This window comes from Panthera tigris, chromosome X (assembly GCF_018350195.1).
Source record: "Panthera tigris isolate Pti1 chromosome X, P.tigris_Pti1_mat1.1, whole genome shotgun sequence".
NCBI lineage: Eukaryota > Metazoa > Chordata > Mammalia > Carnivora > Felidae > Panthera > Panthera tigris.
The window spans coordinates 63,133,107-63,153,889 of record NC_056677.1 but is presented as its reverse complement, the minus strand read 5'-3'; the positions used below and the strand labels follow the sequence as shown (position 1 = coordinate 63,153,889).

Sequence of the window (20,783 nt, the reverse complement as noted above, 5' to 3'; positions counted from 1 at the left end):
AGTCCATAGCTATTCCCTACATCCATATCCTAGAAGGACATACACATTTTCCTGCTGGATATGCCCCATGATTCTTTATGAATCCCAACACTTTTCCTTTCAAAAAAAATTAAGAGTCTCTCATTTATAAAAAGTTGTATTTCCAAGCAAAAAGTATCCTAATACTGTATAAAAAACTTGGTAAGGAAATGATGTAAGTAGTGACTAGAATTATGACATAGTGAACATTCTTTTACATCAGTGTTACCAAGGATTTGTGAAACACAACAGTACACTTCATTTGGAAGACTTGCCTAGCTCCAAGAGGTTCTCTCTTGAGTAGCCTCTTTCTCCACCTTCAAAAGAATCATATTTTTCTTTCTGATTTTTGTCCAAGGGTTTATGGAATCAAGAATCTGGACTAATCTACTATATTTTATCACTTGTAGCCATCTACACATGAAGTATTTGAATCTGGAAAGTATTTTAAGTTTAAAGGTTTGGGTTTGAAGCTTTACATTATGCTTAAGATATTTGGTTTTAGTATCTAAGTTAAGGTAAATAGCTATGTTCCTATCCTTTTTAATAGGATCTAGTTAATTCTTACAGTCTTCTAATCCATATAGTCTTATTTGACCGTTAACATCATAGATTGGAAATTAACCAAACTTGATCTGAGTCGATCAAATGACGAATGACTTGTTTAACTAGACCATTCTTCACACTGTGAAATAGAGCTATCTTCACTTGTTTTCATGAGTGAAGAGTGAACAAATCTGTGCACTCTATATTTCATATATTTTTATTTGTGAAAATCAATGATTATTTTGAAATGTTTCCATAAAACAATATCAGTTAAGTAAACATTTTCGGAGAGAAAAGTTATCTAAAATGGCTTTGCCAAGGACTATTTCATCAGGTTTTGTCATTTAAAATCACTACTTTGACTTAATTTGTTTAATCTTTCACTTTTAGAAACATCACTTACTGTAAAAGTCAATCTTTTTAGACATGGCTGAACATGGACTTGCACCTACTCTTACTGAAATACCTCCTATAGTTCCAGTTATCAATGGAGACTCCATGCAACAGGTCAGGATAGTTTTGCTTAATTTTTCATTATAACTGGACAATTTTTTCTTGAATCCAGTATTGGCTTTTATTTAGAAAAAGTGTGTCATTTTTATGTTTGGTCATTTAGTTCACAAGTTTCCAGTCTTTTCACCAACATTGATTAATCTTACTTGTAGACCCTTTAAAATCCTTTTAGAGACATTTAACATTACCTTAGGCCACATATAACCTCTTTTTAGGTTGCTTTAGCTGTTTTTTCAGTCTCCCTTGATCAGCTCAAAACTCCTGGTGTTGAAAGTTTATACTATCCACAGACAGTATCTTCTGAAGAATAGTTTAAAAATATGACTCTAGGGCACCTGGGTGGCTCAGTCGGTTAAGCATCCGACTTCAGCTCAGGTCATGATATTGCGGTTCACGGGTTCGAGACCCACATCGGGCTCTGTACTGACAGCTCAGAACCTGGAGCCTGCTTTGGTTTCTGTGTCTTCCTCTCTCTCTGCCACTCCCCCCACCCACGGTCTGTGTGTCTCTCTCTCTCAAAATGAATAAATATTTTAAGAAATTTAAAAACATGACTCCCAAGCAGACTAAACTTTTTTCATACTCATTCACAGCTGTGAGTTCAACTTTCTAATATTTAAAAGTTATATTTTGAGCTGCAATGACTTCTACCTACAGGACTGGTTTCAAGAAAGAAAGAGTGTGGTTTACATTTGACAATTATTCACTTAAATTTTTTTAATGTTTATTTTTTAAAGAGAGAGACAGAGACAGAGCGTGAGTGGGAGAGGGGCAGAGAAAGAAGGAGACAAGAATCTGAAGCAGGCTCCAGGCCCTGAGCTGTCAGCACAGAGCCCGACATAGGGCTCAGAACCATGAACTGCAATATCATGAGCTGAAATCAGGCACTTAGCCCACTGAGCCACCCAGGGGCCCCTAACATTTATTCATTTAAAGCAACCTATTCAAGGGGCACGTGGGTGGCTGAGTCACTTGAGCTTCTGACTCTTGATTTCAGCTCATGTCACAATCCTGAGGTCGTGGGATCAAACCCTGCACTGGGCTCCTCCCTGGGTGTGGCGCCTGCTTGGGACTCACTCTCTCCCTCCCTCTAAAATAAAATATAAAATAATTTTTTAAAATCTATTCAAGAAAAGTCTTATCTACATACACAATGTGAAAAGATCACTTAACTTTTCTTTGGAGTTCAAAAAAAGTAAATAATTGTACTTCTGGCTTATACATTGGCTTGACATCACCGTATCAAAAGGAACTGAGATAAAAATGACCATATTGAAATTAAAAGTCCTTTTTTACTAGATGGAGAATTATCATCTGGACACGACTGTTGGAACACAGTATACTACAAATTATTCACAAATGATGACTCATCCCAAGAGATATACAAGATGGACTTCTTGTCCACAATACTGGATACAACAAGTATGTCTGAATTTTACCATCAGACAAATTTTGTTTTCTGTTTTTCTTTTTTTGCAGGGTTTTTTACTGGAGAGTGGGTGTTGGTCTTTCCATGTCAATGCACCTATTTTCTATGACTTTATTAAGTTTCACTTGGGTGGGAAAGGACCCATTACTTAGGGATATTGAATTTCTCCTAAGTCCCCATTGATCCAATTGTACTCTTCTTCTTGAGCATTTCAAAACTTCAATAATTAGTGAGTCTGAATATTTCTCAAAATGAAAATAACGAACCTCCATACTGTTTTCCAGAGTGGCTGCACCAGTTTGCATTCCCACCAACAGTGGAAGAGAGTTACACTTTCTCCACATCCTCACCAACACCTGTTTTTTTTGTGTGTTGTTAATTTTAGCCATTCTAACAGGTGTGAGGTGATAACTCATTACAGTTTTGATTTGTATTTCCCTGATGATGAATGACGTTGAGCATCTTTTCATGTGTCTGTTGGCAATCTAGATGTCTTCTTTGGAAAAATATCTATTCATGTCTCCTGCCCATTTTTTAAATATAATTTATTGTCAAACTGGCTTACATACAACACCCAGTGCTCATTCTAACAAGTGCCCTCCCCAGTGCCCATCACCTGCTTTCCCCTCTCCCCACCCCCATGAACCCTCAGTTTGTTCTCTGTATTTAAGAGTCTCTTTATGGTTTGCCTCCCTCCCTCTCTGTTTGTAACTATTTTTTCCCCTTCCCTTCCCCCATGGTCTTCTGTTAAGTTTCTCAAGATCCACATATGAGTGAAAACATATGATATGTCTTTTCCTGTCAATTTTTTAACTGAATTATTTGTTTTTTGAGTGTTGAGTTTTATAAGTTCTTTATACATTTTGGATACTAACCCTTGATCAGATACGTCATTTGCAAATATCTTCTGCCATTCCATAGGTTGTCTTTTAGTTCTGTTGATTGTTTCCTTTGCTGTACAGAAGCTTTTTATCTTCATGAGGCCCCAATAGTTTATTTTTGCTTTTGTTTCCCTTGCCTCAGGAGATATATCAAGTAAGTTGCTGCGTGGCTAATGTCAAAAAGATTGCTGTCCATATTACTCTCTAGGATTTTGATGGCTTCATCACATTTAGGTCTTTCATCCATTTTGAATTTATGTGTGTGTACAGTGTAAGAAAGTGGTCCAGTTTCATTCTTTTGCACGTTGCTGTCTAGTTTTCCCAACACCATTTGTTGAAGAGCCATTTTTGCATTGGATATTCTTTCCTGCTTCACCAAGGATTAATTGACAATATAGATGTAGGTTTCTTTCTGGGCTTTCTATTCTGTTCTATTGATCTATGTGACTGTTTCTGTGCCAGTACCATACTGTCCTGATCACTAATTTTGTAATAGAACTTGAAGTCTGGAATCGTGATGCCTCCAGCTTTGCTTTTCTTTTTCAATGTTGCTTTGGCTTCTCAGGGTCTTTTCTGGTTTCATACAAATTTAGGATTGTTTGTTCTAGCTCTGTGAAAAATGCTGTTGGTATTTTGATAGGGATTGAATTAAATGTGTAGATTGCTTTGGGTAGTATAGTCATTTACACAAATTTGTTCTTCCAATCCATGAACATGGAATGTTTTTCCATTTCTTTGTGCCATCTTCAGTTTCTTTCATCAGAGTTTTATAGAGTTCAGACCACAAGTCATTTACCTCTTTGGTTAGGCTTATTCCTAGGTATCTTCCGGTTTTTTTGTGCAATTGTAATGTGATTGATTCCTTGATTTCTCTTTCTGTTGCTTCATTACTGATGTATAGAAGTGCAACAGATTTCTGTATTTTGATGTGATTTTGTATTGTGTGACTTTACTAAATTTGCGTATGAGTTCTAGGAATTTTTTGATGGATTTTTGGGGGGTTTTCTACATAGAATATCATGTCATCTACAAAAAGAAGAAATTGAATTCTTCTTTGCTGATTTGGATGCCTTTTATTTCTTTCTGTTGTCTTATTGCTGTGGCTAGGATTTCCAAGGCTAGGGTTAAAAAAGAATGGTGAGAATGGATATCCCTGTCTTGTTCCTCAAAAAGTTAAAAAAAAAGAACTACATTATGATCCACAAATTACATTGCTAGGTATTTATCCAAAGGATATAAAAATACTAATTTGAAGATATATGTGCATTCCGATGTTTATAGCAGCATTATCTACAATACCCAAATCATGGAAACAGTCCAAATGTCCACTGACTGATGAATGGATAAATAAGATGTGGTATATCTATATGATGGAATATTATTCAGCTATAAAAAATAATGAAGTTTTTCCATTTGCAATGGCATGGGTAGAGCTAGAGAGCATTATGCTAAGGTGAAATAAGTCAATCAGAGAAAGACAAATACCATATTATTTCACTCATATATGGAATTTAAGAAACAAAACAAATGAGCAAAGAAAAAGAGAGAGAGAAACCAAGAAATAGACTCTTAACTGTAGAGAACCAACTAGTGATTAGCACAGGGGAGGAGTCTGGGGAGATGGGTTAAATAGGTGATGAGGATTAAGGAGTACACTCTTGTGATTAGCACTAGGTGTTGTATGCAAGTGTTGAATAACTAAATTGTACAGCTAAAACTAATATTACACTTTATGTTAACTAACTGCAATTTAGATAAAAACTTTTAAGAATTACAATAATGATTTTTCATAGATTAACAGAAAAGTATGTCATCAAAGAATGGTTTATTTCTAGATTATATTGGTGCAAGTTAACCCTGGGGAAACCCTCACCCTCAAGTCTGATGATGGGAATATTCAGAATATCCAAGGTCAGTAAAAGTATAATCAGGTTTGTGTTACTTAAAAGCAAATAGATTACTAGTAATTAGCATCCTTTCCTGTTGGAGCCAGATGGAATGCTCTTAAATTTAATGTGTATTTATTTTTGAGAGAGAGAGGCAGAGTGCAAGCAGGGGAGGTGCAGAGAGAGGGGGACACAGAATCTGAAGCAGGCTCCAGGCTCTAAGCTGTCAGCACAGACCTCGACGTGGGGCTCTAACTCATGGACCATGAGATCATGACCTGAGCTGAAGTCGGATGCTTAACCGACTGAGCCACCCAGGGACCCTGGAATGCTCTTAAATTTATATAGTCCTCACAGGAGCATAGTATCAATAGAACAAACAGAGCTAGTCTTACTAGAAATCTTCATGTAAGATACTTTTTTAAATTGAAGATTAAGTCAAGAATTCCATTTGAAAAATTTCACATTTGGAATATATTGATGGCCACCGATAGTTTTAGACTATGCTCTTATTGGAGGTGATTATGAGGCCTTCGGAGAGCTGATTCATTCATACATTCAAATATTTCTTTAGTGCCTATCATGTTCCAGCACTATACTAGATATGCAAAATATAACAATATACAATAAGGGGGTAAATTATTTATATATGCATATTAATTTGCTATATATGTATAAATATACATATAGAATTGATTCCACAGCAATATGAAATTAATATTTATGTACTACAAGATTTAGTATTATTTCAAATTGTGATGACTGTTTCTGTTCTTATGCCATTATTTTGTATCCTGAAGTGCTTTAGAGTTATGTCTCAAAAAATTTTCTAAACATTCTCATTTAGCAATGGATTCCACATGGCTGCTATATAAAGTTTATTGCAAACTAATATTTATTATTTTCCCCATTATTAAAAATAAATTGCCATCCTATGACTTGAAAGCCACATATATTATTTAAACTAAACATTAATTATAATAATTTCAAATTTTACCCAATCCACATTATGTGCTTTATTTTCCATCATTTGGATGAATTTGCATTGATTCATCTACATTCATACCTAGTCTCATTTGCAAGTAAACAAATTGCACTTTCAAAATGGCTGGCTGTTGTTAAAGTTTGCAGCTGGTTTTCACTGTGAAAAGTTAAATGGACTTTGTTTAAAGTTATTAAAGAATTTATTAATAATAATTCTCTTTTAGGACCCGCTGATGTACCTCTAATGTCACCAAGTGGCACTTTGCCACCAATATATCTTCCTCCTGGTTACATGTCTCAGGTAAACTAGTATGTTTTAATTTAATATTTAGTACTAAGGCATCATTCAACAGTTATTTTTGTGTCACTATATGATAAGAGAACTTCTGGAATACTAGTTAGTTGTTCATTGTATTGTTATCATCGTTGCTAAAAAGCAATTGCAGTGATGCTTAACCAAATCTCCCTTAGATTGTCTTGTAAATAATTCCTTATTCATCTACCGAATTTATATCTTTTCACATTTATTTATCCTCTATTGGTTTTTGTTTCTGAGTACCTTAACCAATCTTAATTATCTATTACAATTGCTGCAGTAATGGCTTCTGATAGTATGTAGGCTTTAGTCCCTAAAATCTGTATTTTCAGTTCAGTAGTATTTCATTCACAGATGCTAGACAACAAAGGACACTTTCTGTAAATTCCTCAAATATTTACTAAACACTTAAATAGAAAAGGATGTTTGGCTTCTATAGATATTAACAAGATACTCCATGGCCTCAGAAGTTTATAATTGAGAATGTGTCTGTTTCTTTTGCACAGCTGTGGAAATCAAAAACATGCTTAAGTCAATATGGTTTGATTCTATTTTTTTTTGTTATTTAAATAGTCATCTTTTTTTTTTAATATATGAAATTTACTGTCAAATTGGTTTCCATACAACACCCAGTGCTCATCCCAAAAGGTGCCCTCCTCAATACCCATCACCCACCCTGCCCTCCCTCCCACCCCCGATCAACCCTCGGTTTGCTCTTAGTTTTTAACAGTCTGTTATGCTTTGGCTTTCTCCCACTCTAACCTCTTTTTTTTTTTTTTCCTTCCCCACCCCCATAGGTTTCTGTTAAGTTTCTCAGGATCCACATAAGAGTGAAACCACATGGTATCTGTCTTTCTCTGTATGGCTTATTTCACTTAGCATCACACTCTCCAGTTCCATCCACGTTGCTACAAAAGGCCATATTTCATTTTTTCTCATTGCCACGTAGTATTCCATTGTGTATATAAACCACAATTTCTTTATCCATTCATCAGTTGATGGACATTTCGGCTCTTTCCATAATTTGGCTATTGTTGAGAGTGCTGCTATAAACATTGGGGTACAAGTGCCCCTATGCATCAGTACTCCTGTATCCCTTGGATAAATTCCTAGCAGTGCTATTGCTGGGTCATAGGGTAGGTCTATTTTTAATTTTCTGAGGAACCTCCACACTGCTTTCCAGAGCGGCTGCACCAATTTGCATTCCCACCAACAGTGCAAGAGGGTTCCCATTTCTCCACATCCTCTCCAGCATCTATAGTCTCCTGATTTGTTCATTTTGGCCACTCTGACTGGCGTGAGGTGGTATCTGAGTGTGGTTTTGATTTGTATTTCCCTGATAAGGAGCGACGTTGAACATCTTTTCATGTGCCTGTTGGCCATCCAGATGTCTTCTTTAGAGAAGTGTCTATTCATGTTTTCTGCCCATTTCTTCACTGGGTTATTTGTTTTTCGGGTGTGGAGTTTGATGAGCTCTTTATAGATTTTGGATACTAGCCCTTTGTCTGATGTGTCATTTGCAAATATCTTTTCCCATTCCGTTGGTTGCCTTTTAGTTTTGTTGGTTGTTTCCTTTGCTGTGCAGAAGCTTTTTATCTTCATAAGGTCCCAGTAATTCACTTTTGCTTTTAATTCCCTTGCCTTTGGGGATGTGCCGAGTAAGAGATTGCTACGGCTGAGGTCAGAGAGGTCTTTTCCTGCTTTCTCCTCTAAGGTTTTGATGGTTTCCTGTCTCACATTCAGATCCTTTATCCATTTTGAGTTTATTTTTGTGAATGGTGTGAGAAAGTGGTCTAGTTTCAACCTTCTGCATGTTGCTGTCCAATTCTCCCAGCACCATTTGTTAAAGAGACTGTCTTTTTTCCATTGGATGTTCTTTCCTGCTTTGTCAAAGATGAGTTGGCCATACGTTTGTGGGTCTAGTTCTGGGTTTTCTATTCTATTCCATTGGTCTATGTGTCTGTTTTTGTGCCAATACCATGCTGTCTTGATGATTACAGCTTTGTAGTAGAGGCTAAAGTCTGGGATTGTGATGCCTCCCGCTTTGGTCTTCTTCTTCAAAATTACTTTGGCTATTCGGGGCCTTTTGTGGTTCCATATGAATTTTAGGATTGCTTGTTCTAGTTTTGAGAAGAATGCTGGTGCAATTTTGATTGGGATTGCATTGAATGTGTAGATAGCTTTGGGTAGTATTGACATTTTGACAATATTTATTCTTCCAATCCATGAGGAGGGAATGTCTTTCCATTTCTTTATATCTTCTTCAATTACCTGCATAAGCTTTCGATAGTTTTCAGCATACAGATCTTTTACATCTTTGGTTAGATTTATTCCTAGGTATTTCATGCTTCTTGGTGCAATTGTGAATGGGATCATTTTCTTCATTTGTCTTTCTGTTGCTTCATTGTTAGTGTATAAGAATGCAACTGATTTCTGCACATTGATTTTGTATCCTGCAACTTTGCTGAATTCATGTATCAGTTCTAGCAGACTTTTGGTGGAGTCTATCGGATTTTCCATGTATAATATCATGTCATCTGCAAAAAGCGAAAGCTTGACTTCATCTTTGCCAATTTTGATGCCTTTGATTTCCTTTTGTTGTCTGATTGCTGATGCTAGAACTTCCAGCACTATATTAAACAACAGCGGTGAGAGTGGGCATCCCTGTCGTGTTCCTGATCTCAGGGAAAAAGCTCTCAGTTTTTTCCCGTTGAGGATGATGTTAGCTGTGGGCTTTTCATAAATGGCCTTTATGATCTTTAAGTATGTTCCTTCTATCCCGACTTTCTCAAGGGATTTTATAAAGAAAGGGTGCTGGATTTTGTCAAAGGCCTTTTCTGCATCGATTGACAGGATCATATGGTTCTTCTCTTTTTTTTTTGTTAATGTGATGTATCACGTTGACTGATTTGCGAATGTTGAACCAGCCCTGCATCCCAGGAATGAATCCCACTTGATCATGGTGAATAATTCTTTTTATATGCTGTTGAATTCGATTTGCTAGCATCTTATTAAGAATTTTTGCATCCATATTCATCAGGGATATTGGCCTGTAGTTCTCTTTTTTTACTGGGTCTCTGTCTGGTTTAGGAATCAAAGTAATACTGGCTTCATAGAATGAGTCTGGAAGTTTTCCTTCCCTTTCTATTTCTTGGAATAGCTTGAGAAGGATAGGTATTATCTCTGCTTTAAACGTCTGGTAGAACTCCCCTGGGAAGCCATCTGGTCCTGGACTCTTATTTGTTGGGAGATTTTTGATAACCGATTCAATTTCTTCGCTGGTTATGGGTCTGTTCAAGCTTTCTATTTCCTCCTGATTGAGTTTTGGAAGAGTGTGGGTGTTTAGAAATTTGTCCATTTCTTCCAGGTTGTCCAATTTGTTGGCATATAATTTTTCATAGTATTCCCTGATAATTGTTTGTATCTCTGAGGGATTGGTTGTAATCATTCCATTTTCATTCATGATTTTATCTATTTGGGTCATCTCCCTTTTCTTTTTGAGAAGCCTGGCTAGAGGTTTGTCAATTTTGTTTATTTTTTCAAAAAACCAACTCTTGGTTTCGTTGATCTGCTCTACAGTTTTTTTAGATTCTATATTGTTTATTTCTGCTCTGATCTTTATGATTTCTCTTCTTCTGCTGGGTTTAGGCTGCCTTTGCTGTTCTGCTTCTATTTCCTTTAGGTGTGCTGTTAGATTTTGTATTTGGGATTTTTCTTGTTTCTTGAGATAGGCCTGGATTGCAATGTGTTTTCCTCTCAGGACTGCCTTCGCTGCATCCCAAAGCGTTTGGATTGTTGTATTTTCATTTTCGTTTGTTTCCATATATATTTTAATTTCTTCTCTAATTGCCTGGTTGACCCACTCATTCGTTAGTAGGGTGTTCTTTAACCTCCATGCTTTTGGAGGTTTTCCAGACTTTTTCCTGTGGTTGATTTCAAGCTTCATAGCATTGTGGTCTGAAAGTATGCATGGTATAATTTCAATTCTTGTAAACTTATGAAGGGCTGTTTTGTGACCCAGTATATGATCTATCTTGGAGAATGTTCCATGTGCACTCGAGAAGAAAGTATATTCTGTTGCTTTGGGGTGCAGAGTTCTAAATATATCTGTCAAGTCCATCTGACCCAATGTGTCATTCAGGGCCCTTGTTTCTTTATTGACTGTGTGTCTAGATGATCTATCCATTTCTGTAAGTGGGGTGTTAAAGTCCCCTGCAATGACCACATTCTTATCCATAAGGTTGCTTATGTTTATGAGTAATTGTTTTATATATCTGGGGCTCGGGTATTTGGCGCATAGACATTTATAATAGTTAGCTCTTCCTGGTGGATAGACCCTGTGATTATTATATAATGCCCTTCTTCATCTCTTGTTACAGCCTTTAATTTAAAGTCTAGTTTGTCTGATATAAGTATGGCTACTCCAGCTTTCTTTTGGCTTCCAGGAGCATGATAAATAGTTCTCCATCCCCTCACTCTCAATCTAAAGGTGTCCTCAGATCTAAAATGAGTCTCTTGTAGACAGCAAATAGATGGGTCTTGTTTTTGTATCCATTCTGATACCCTATGTCTTTTAGTTGGTGCATTTAATCCATTTACATTCAGTGTTATTATAGAAAGATATGGGTTTAGAGTCATTGTGATGTCTGTATGTTTTATGCTTGTAGTGATGTCTCTGGTACTTTGTCTCACAGGATCCCCCTTAGGATCTCTTGTAGGGCTGGTTTCGTGGTGACAAATTCCTTCAGTTTTTGTTTGTTTGGGAAGACCTTTATCTCTCCTTCTATTCTAAATGACAGACTTGCTGGATAAAGGATTCTCGGCTGCATATTTTTTCTGTTTAGCACACTGTAGATATCGTGCCAAGCCTTTCTGGCCTGCCAAGTTTCAAAGGAGAGATCAGTCACGAGTCTTATAGGTCTCCCTTTATATGTGAGGGCACGTTTATCCCTTGCTGCTTTCAGAATTCTCTCTTTATCCTTGTATTTTGCCAGTTTCACTATGATATGTCGTGCAGAAGATCGATTCAAGTTACGTCTGAAGGGAGTTCTCTGTGCCTCTTGGATTTCAATGCCTTTTTCCTTCCCCAGTTCAGGGAAGTTCTCAGCTATAATTTGTTCAAGTACCCCTTCAGCACCTTTCCCTCTCTCTTCCTCCTCTGGGATACCAATTATGCGTATATTATTTTTTTTTAGTGTATCACTTAGTTCTCTAATTTTCCCCTCATACTCCTGGATTTTTTTATCTCTCTTTCAGCAAAGTTGCAGGATACAAAATCAATGTGCAGAAACCAGTTGCATTCTTATACACTAACAATGAAGCAACAGAAAGACAAATGAAGAAACTGATCCCATTCACAATTGCACCAAGAAGCATAAAATACCTAGGAATAAATCTAACCAAAGATGTAAAAGATCTGTATGCTGAAAACTATCGAAAGCTTATGCAGGTAATTGAAGAAGATATAAAGAAATGGAAAGACATTCCCTGCTCATGGATTGGAAGAATAAATATTGTCAAAATGTCAATACTACCCAAAGCTATCTACACATTCAATGCAATCCCAATCAAAATTGCACCAGCATTCTTCTCAAAACTAGAACAAGCAATCCTAAAATTCATATGGAACCACAAAAGGCCCCGAATAGCCAAAGTAATTTTGAAGAAGAAGACCAAAGCAGGAGGCATCACAATCCCAGACTTTAGCCTCTACTACAAAGCTGTCATCATCAAGACAGCATGGTATTGGCATAAAAACAGACACATAGACCAATGGAATAGAATAGAAACCCCAGAACTAGACCCACAAACGTATGGCCAACTCATCTTTGACAAAGCAGGAAAGAACATCCAATGGAAAAAAGACAGTCTCTTTAACAAATGGTGCTGGGAGAATTGGACAGCAACATGCAGAAGGTTGAAACTAGACCACTTTCTCACACCATTCACAAAAATAAACTCAAAATGGATAAAGGACCTGAATGTGAGACAGGAAACCATCAAAACCTTAGAGGAGAAAGCAAGAAAAGACCTCTCTGACCTCAGCCGTAGCAATCTCTTACTCGGCACATCCCCAAAGGCAAGGGAATTAAAAGCAAAAGTGAATTACTGGGACCTTATGAAGATAAAAAGCTTCTGCACAGCAAAGGAAACAACCAACAAAACTAAAAGGCAACCAACGGAATGGGAAAAGATATTTGCAAATGACACATCGGACAAAGGGCTAGTATCCAAAATCTATAAAGAGCTCATCAAACTCCACACCAGAAAAACAAATAACCCAGTGAAGAAATGGGCAGAAAACATGAATAGACACTTCTCTAAAGAAGACATCCGGATGGCCAACAGGCACATGAAAAGATGTTCAACGTCGCTCCTTATCAGGGAAATACAAATCAAAACCACACTCAGATACCACCTCACGCCAGTCAGAGTGGCCAAAATGAAGAAATCAGGAGACTATAGATGCTGGAGAGGATGTGGAGAAACAGGAACCCTCTTGCACTGTTGGTGGGAATGCAAATTGGTGCAGCCGCTCTGGAAAGCAGTGTGGAGGTTCCTCAGAAAATTAAAAATAGACCTACCCTATGACCCAGCAATAGCACTGCTAGGAATTTATCCAAGGGATACAGGAGTACTGATGCATAGGGGCACCTGTACCCCAATGTTTATAGCAGCACTCTCAACAATAGCCAAATTATGGAAAGAGCCTAAATGTCCATCAACTGATGAATGGATAAAGAAATTGTGGTTTATATACACAATGGAGTACTACGTGGCAATGAGAAAAAATGACACATGGCCTTTTGTAGCAACATGGATGGAACTGGAGAGTGTGATGCTAAGTGAAATAAGCCATACAGAGAAAGACAGATACCATATGGTTTCACTCTTATGTGGATTCTGAGAAACATAACAGAAACCCATGGGGGAGGGAAAAAAAAAAAAAAGAGGTTAGAGTGGGAGAGAGCCAAAGCATAAGAGACTGTTAAAAACTGAGAACAAACTGAGGGTTGATGGGGGGTGGGAGGGAGGGCAGGGTGGGAGGGAGGGCAGGGTGGGTGATGGGTATTGAGGAGGGCACCTTTTGGGATGAGCACTGGGTGTTGTATGGAAACCAATTTGACAGTAAATTTCATATATTAAAAAATAAAAAATAAAAAAAAAATAAAAAAAATAAAAAGAAAAAAAAATAGTCGAATATAAAAATAAAAAAAATAAATAAAAAAAAAAGAAAGAAAGATATGGGTTTAGAGTCATTGTGATGTCTGTATGTTTTATGCTTGCAGTGATGTCTCTGGTACTTTGTCTCACAGGATCCCCCTTAGGATCTCTTGTAGGGCTGGTTTCGTGGTGACAAATTCCTTCAGTTTTTGTTTGTTTGGGAAGACCTTTATCTCTCCTTCTATTCTAAATGACAGACTTGCTGGATAAAGGATTCTCGGCTGCATATTTTTTCTGTTTAGCACACTGTAGATATCGTGCCAAACCTTTCTGGCCTTCCAAGTTTCAAAGGAGAGATCAGTCACGAGTCTTATAGGTCTCCCTTTATATGTGAGGGCACGTTTATCCCTTGCTGCTTTCAGAATTTTCTCTTTATCCTTGTATTTTGCCAGTTTCACTATGATATGTCGTGCAGAAGATCGATTCAAGTTACGTCTGAAGGGAGTTCTCTGTGCCTCTTGGATTTCAATGCCTTTTTCCTTCCCCAGTTCAGGGAAGTTCTCAGTTATTATTTCTTCAAGTACCCCTTCAGCACCTTTCCCTCTCTCTTCCTCCTCTGGGATACCAATTATGCGTATATTATTTCTTTTTAGTGTATCACTTAGTTCTCTAATTTTCCCCTCATACTCCTGGATTTTTTTATCTCTCTTTCTTTCAGCTTCCTCTTTCTCCATAACTTTATCTTCTAGTTCACCTATTCTCTCCTCTGCCTCTTCAAGCCGAGCCGTCGTGGTTTCCATTTTGTTTTGCATTTTGTTTAAAGCGTTTTTCAGCTCCTCGTGACTGTTCCTTAGTCCCTTGATCTCTGTGGCAAGAGATTCTCTGCTGTCCTGTATACTGTTTTCAAGCCCAGCGATTAATTTTATGACTATTATTCTAAATTCACTTTCTGTTATATTATTTAAATCCTTTTTGATCAGTTCATTAGCTGTTGTTATTTCCTGGAGATTCTTCTGAGGGGAATTCTTCCGTTTGGTCATTTTGGATAGTCCCTGGAGTGGTGAGGACCTGCAGAGCACTTCCCCTGTGCTGTGGTGTATAACTGGAGTTGGTGGGCGGGGCCGCAGTCCGACCTGATGTCTGCCCCCAGCCCACTGCTGGGGCCACAGTCAGACTGGTGTGTGCCTTCTCTTCCCCTCTCCTAGGGGCGGGATTCACTGTGGGGTGGCTGGGCCCGTCTGGGATACTTGCACACTGCCAGGCTTGTGTTGCTGGGGATCTGGTGTATTAGCTGGGGTGGGCAGGCAAGGTGCACGGGGGCTGGAGGGGCAGGCTTAGCTCGCTTCTCCTTAGGTGATCCACTTCAGGAGGGGCCCTGTGGCAGCGGGAGGGAGTCAGATCCGCTGCCGGAGGTTTGGCTCCGCAGAAGCACAGAGTTGGGTGTTTGCGCGGAGCGAGCAAGTTCCCTGGCAGGAACTGGTTCCCTTTGGGATTTTGGCTGGGGGGTGGGCAGGGGAGATGGCGCTGGTGAGCGCCTTTGTTCCCCGCCAAGCTGAGCTCTGCCGTCCGGGGGCTCAGCAGCTCTCCCTCCCTTTGTCCTCCAGCCTTCCCGCTTTCTGAGCAGAGCTGTTAACTTATGACCTCCCAGACGCTGAGTCGCGCTTGCTGTCGGAACACAGTCCGTCCGGCCCCCCCACTTTTGCCAGCCAGACTCGGGGGCTCTGCTTGGCCGGCGAGCCGCCCCTCCATCCCGGCTCCCTCCCGCCAGTCCTTGGAGCGCGCTCCGCCTCGCTGCCCTTCCTACCCTCTTCCGTGGGTCTCTCGTCTGCTCTTGGCTCCAGAGACTCCGTTCTGCTAATCCTCTGGCAGTTTTCTGGGTTCTTTAGGCAGGTGTAGGTGGAATCTAAGTGATCAGCAGGACGCGCGGTGAGCCCAGCGTCCTCCTACGCCGCCATCTTCCGGAACCCCCCAATATGGTTTGATTCTAAATGGAATTATCTATTTCAACAATACCTAACAAAAATACAAATGCATATACTTTTTCACCTAGCAATTCCATTTTGAGGAATTTATCCTACAGATTTTTTTTTATAAATTTGGAATAATAAATGTACAAGACTATTCATTACAATATTCTTTATAATCTCAGAAGGTTGGAAACAACTCGTGCTTGTTAATGGAGAACTGTGTATAATGGAGGACATCCACATAATGGAGTACTATGTAGCTGTGAAAAAATGTGGAGAAGTTCTATGTACTGATATAGAAAGATCTTTAAGATATATTGCTAAGTGTAAAAAGCAATGTACTGATATAAAAAGATCTTTAGAATATATTGCTAAGTGTAAAAAGCAATGTACAGATGGTAATAGTGCAAATTATGCTACCTCTTATGCCATAAAAAGGAGGAAAATAACAACCTGTATTCTTGCTTGTATAGACAAATTCTGGAAGGATTCATAAGAAACTAAGAACAATCATTATCTATTGGGGGAGTAGATAAGGTTTAGGAGGGAATTTATTCATATATAGTTTTTTATACTTTACGGTTTTAAACCATGTCAATATATTATCTATTGTCAAAAAATTACCTTTTTGAAAGCTATGGTTGTGGAGACAAGAAAGAATTATCTTCTGCTTGATATAGTTTCACTTCATTATTACTTTTTGATCCCTTAGGTTTTCTAAATTAAGACCACAGGATATAAATCTAACACTTAGTAGAAAAATGCCAACTTTTATTAATTCCAATATGTTTATATGGTTCTGTCTTCCAACTTAGGTGGTGGAAGAAAATGGTATTCGCAAAATTATCATTGTGCCTCAGACATCTGACTATCACACAACCATGCCTGCTCCTATACAACAAGTACCACACTTCATTACACCATCCTCTCCTATATATCCACAAGGTGCTCAACTTATGCATCCCCCAACTCAAGGGGAATTTCCACCACCTTACATCAAAGAGCCTATGCCACAGCAGCTGCCACCACCACTGCTACCACCACCAGCAACAGTTATATACCACGAGCAACAAGGTAGTATATAATTTTCTTAAACAGGAAATATTTTGAGTTTGTTAAAATTAACAGCTTTGGGAAAGTTTTGGGAATGATTGCATTTCATGCATGTATATTAGATTGATAAAAATAAGTACTGGTTTCTATCTTAGATAAAATGCTCATAAACATAATTTTCTATAAATTTTTTGTACTTTGATATAACACGTGATTTATGATATTTATTTTTACTAATTGGGTCAATATAATCATACTGGAAATTTATAAAAGAATGTTTTGATTATTAATTTCATGCAGTGGGAATAAAAAAGACACTGAAGGGTCAACATTACAATCATCTTAGAACCTTAAAATTTGGAAGTGGAGATATTCCCTGGGAAAACACTATCTGTATTTGCTCATGTTTTCTTTCTGTACATATCAAAACATTATAGAAACACACACACACATACCTAATATATGTATTACAGGAAAATAGGGAAAATTTGAAAAGCTAAACATGGCTTATCAGTGTTTTTTTGCTGGTTTGAGGAATATATTAAAAAGACCCTGAGATAGGTAATTATAATTATTAAGCAGTAGTCCATTGTCTCTTTTAGAAACTTATTCCCATGGAAGAGCAAATTATAACCAGTTTGATGAAAGGGCTGCTAAAATGGAAGAACATATGAAGAAAAATCTGGGAGAATGTCAAGGTGGCGTACACAATAGCTATATGGTTAACAACACCTCTTTGCTTGTGAACAAAACCAATGATTTCTCCAGTATTCCTCCTACTCCAAGCACTTACACTGTGGACTATGCTCCAAGTACCTACACTGTTGACAATACCTTAAGCACCTACGCTGTGGAAAATACTACACAAACCTACACTGTTGACAATACATCAAGTGCCTACACTGTAGACAACACTTCAAGCACTTTCACTGTGGACAATGGTCCAAGTATGTACACTGTAAACAATGCTCAGAACACCTACACGGCTGACAATACTCTCAGTGCTTACACTGTTGACAACCCTCCAAGCACTAACATTGCTGATAATACTCCTAGCAATTCTTCCACTGACCATGTCCCTAGTACTCCCACTACAGACAGTGCTCTTCCTTCCACAATTGATAGTGTTCCAAACCCTTCCAGCACTAATTATGTCCCCACGGCTTCCACTTCTGACAGCACTCCCAAACCATCACCTATTGACAGCACTCCAAGCCCTTCCATTTCTGGCCATGCTTCTAACACTCCCATCTCTGAAAGTGCTCCCAGCACTCCCATCTCTAAAAGTGTTCCCAGCACTCCCAACTCTGAAAGTGCTCCCAGCACTTCGGCCATTGACAGTGATCTCACTGCTTCCAATGCTGCCAGCAATTCCAACACCGTCAGTGCTCATGTTGAGACTAGCCATGGAAAGAAATGGAGTGCTACAAGAAGTAGAGACATCAAGCAGAAACCAGATGGAAAACAAAACAAAGCATCATCAAATGCTGCAGAAAAAGGTAAGGTCAAGAGTTTAATTTTGTTGCCAATGAATAAACATCCTAATGTTTAGGAATCTCAGCACGTCTTAAATATTTAGGTGCCATTCTCTATTTTCATTTCCTCTTGTCTTCTTTGTATCCCTAAATCTAAATTCTTAATGAAACCACAGTTGAGATTCCTTTTTAAATCATGGAGAAATGACTATCCTCATGCAAAATGTGTCATGTATCTTATATGCACACCACATAATTTTTTTCTAGTTGCCTTCCAGTGAAACATTGCAGATTATTTTATAGTTGTAATTCACATTATTTCATTTAAATTGGGAACTCTGTCTTTTGTTGGAGTTTGTTTAATAATATACACTTTACACTGCTCTCTTCTTTTAAAACTTTAATGTAAATTGCTACCAGGTGTTTAGTGGTTCCCCTGGTGATGATGTATTTGTAGTTGGATGATAGATATCTAACTTCTTTCTCTTGTTTTTGCCAATGTAATATTTTATTTTGGGGTGTTTTCTTTTAGAATGCATAACAGAACGTGGAAAGTCATGCTGTTTCAGCATTGAGAAACCTATAGTAAGTAACTAAACTGAAACTTTAAGCATTCCTTTTAATTTACCTTTTCACTCTAAAATGTGCAAGTTCACTGATATTTTTCTCTAGTAAAGTTTTAATTTGAAGCCTTGACCTGGTTAAAATTTCATAATCTCCTTTAGCTATACATAAAGATTCAGAATGGCATTATTAAAGATAATATTAATGGCATTGTTTAATCACAGTATTTAAGCACCTAATATGAGGAGAACAATATTCTTAGCATCAAAAAGATGTAAGGAAAGATATATCATAAGTTACAGATTATATTTTTTAAATGTCCCACTTGAATTTTTGTTATTTATTTTAGGTTTCTGATATTCAAACAAGATCTGCTGTTATTTCATGGAAACTACATGGTTCTAAGAAGTGTAATCACACCAAATCTCCTGTGACATTTGAACTGGCAATATCTAACAGTGGTAAAAATGGAAACTATAAAAATCTATATATGTAAGTCTCTTTCTTTTTAATCATCTCTCATTTCTCATAATTAAATTCAAATATTCTATCTAAATGTATAGACCTCAGCTTATACCTAGACTGAGTTCTAAAGATTTTTTCTGAACATTTTCCCAAGCTTTAAAAGCAATTTTCTACTAAAATAGTTTTACACGTGGTGGGAGGTTGCCAGGTCAAAATCCATGAAATTCAATGAATTGTAAGCATGTTAGTGCTGAGAAGGACCTTAAATTTCAACTGGTCAATTCTCTTCATTTTACAACTTTCCTATTTAACAAGTTTATAGTCCAGGGAGAAAATGTTCCCTCCAATTCTCCCTTCTCTTTTTTCACTTAGGTCATTTTAGGAAAAAAATTCACTTTATGGTTGGCCTTTGGTGACACAAATGAGGTATTTGCATTGCAATGGGATTTATGACTTGGGCTTTCTTCAAATATTCATTACAGAAGCTAGTTATAAGGTGGAGCTATGACAGTAGCAGTATAAGCTTAGGAATGTGCTCAGAAGATAGAACCAGGACTAGGGAGGATAGAGTGGAGGACACAGCAAAATTATACCCAACCACTCTTAACAAACAGCTTCTCAACTGAATCAGGACATGCAGTCTGAAAAAGAACAAACTGAGAGACACAGTAGAAGGGAATCACAAGTGAGGAAGAAGGAGAAATTCTCTTGCCCACCAAACAATCATGCAATATATGTCAGAGATCTGGAGCTGTCTGTACAGCACTTTAAAAATCATAACACATCTTAAACTTCATTTGCTAAAATTTGTCATCTTTACACAGAGACTCAAAGTGAAAATTTAAGTGTAGTTATAATGAAAAGTTTTACTTCCTTTATAATTATCAGGTAGAAATTTTAAATTTAAGAATTATAATACACAGTCTTCCACATTGGGTAGAGGGATGGGAAGATGTAAAATGTGATTAATAGCTATTTATGAAATTAAGTTTTGCATGAGGTTACATGGTGGTCTTTTTCGGTGTTATGTATTTCATAAAAGTCTGTTTTTTATAAAAATATTCTAATCACCCTACAACCTTGAGTGGCCTTTGCTTAGAAGTATCAGTCTTTGCTTAAAAATAATAATCTTTTAGCACTTTTTAGAGGCTACTTCTGGGGTTAGAGCCTGAAGGAACTCTTTGAGTTGGTAGAGTACACCTACGTACTTATGACTGTTTCAGAAAGACATAGGTGTGAAAGCACAGACACTTTATCCACTGTAGCAAATAGGTCCCCCCCCAGAAAGATTTCCCTGTGTAACTGAATGAATAAATTGCACAATGCACAGTGTCCTTGAGGCTTTTCATATCAACACTATTTAAAATAAGCTAATTAAAGATAAATCCATATTATTACAGTGTGAAGAAGTTGTAGTGGTAAAATTATAAAATTTCATTTCTTAAAGCCATATTAATTTAGCATGCAAATGAAAAATTTGAAGTATTAGTATCACTTTTTTGCATTCATATAAAATGGGCTA

General features: G+C 37.6%; 1 protein-coding gene across 2 annotated transcripts in view; it reads left to right on the top strand.

Moving 5' to 3' along the window:
• The first annotated feature begins 295 nt into the window (after window positions 1-295).
• The window catches only part of LOC102958878 (fibronectin type III domain containing protein 3C1-like), an 89,226-nt gene continuing 68,738 nt past the window's right edge, over window positions 296-20,783 (top strand). Inside the window, exons 1-9 of one of the 2 annotated variants that reach the window (XM_042975074.1) lie at window positions 296-456; window positions 955-1,071; window positions 2,377-2,499; window positions 5,223-5,298; window positions 6,482-6,558; window positions 16,520-16,778; window positions 17,360-18,256; window positions 18,765-18,817; window positions 19,146-19,288. In XM_042975074.1, coding sequence (XP_042831008.1) covers window positions 991-1,071; window positions 2,377-2,499; window positions 5,223-5,298; window positions 6,482-6,558; window positions 16,520-16,778; window positions 17,360-18,256; window positions 18,765-18,817; window positions 19,146-19,288 — 1,709 coding nt within the window. In that variant the 5' untranslated portion in view covers window positions 296-456; window positions 955-990. The remainder of the gene's footprint in view (window positions 457-954; window positions 1,072-2,376; window positions 2,500-5,222; window positions 5,299-6,481; window positions 6,559-16,519; window positions 16,779-17,359; window positions 18,257-18,764; window positions 18,818-19,145; window positions 19,289-20,783) is intronic. The other variant, XM_042975075.1, reaches the window with a different exon arrangement.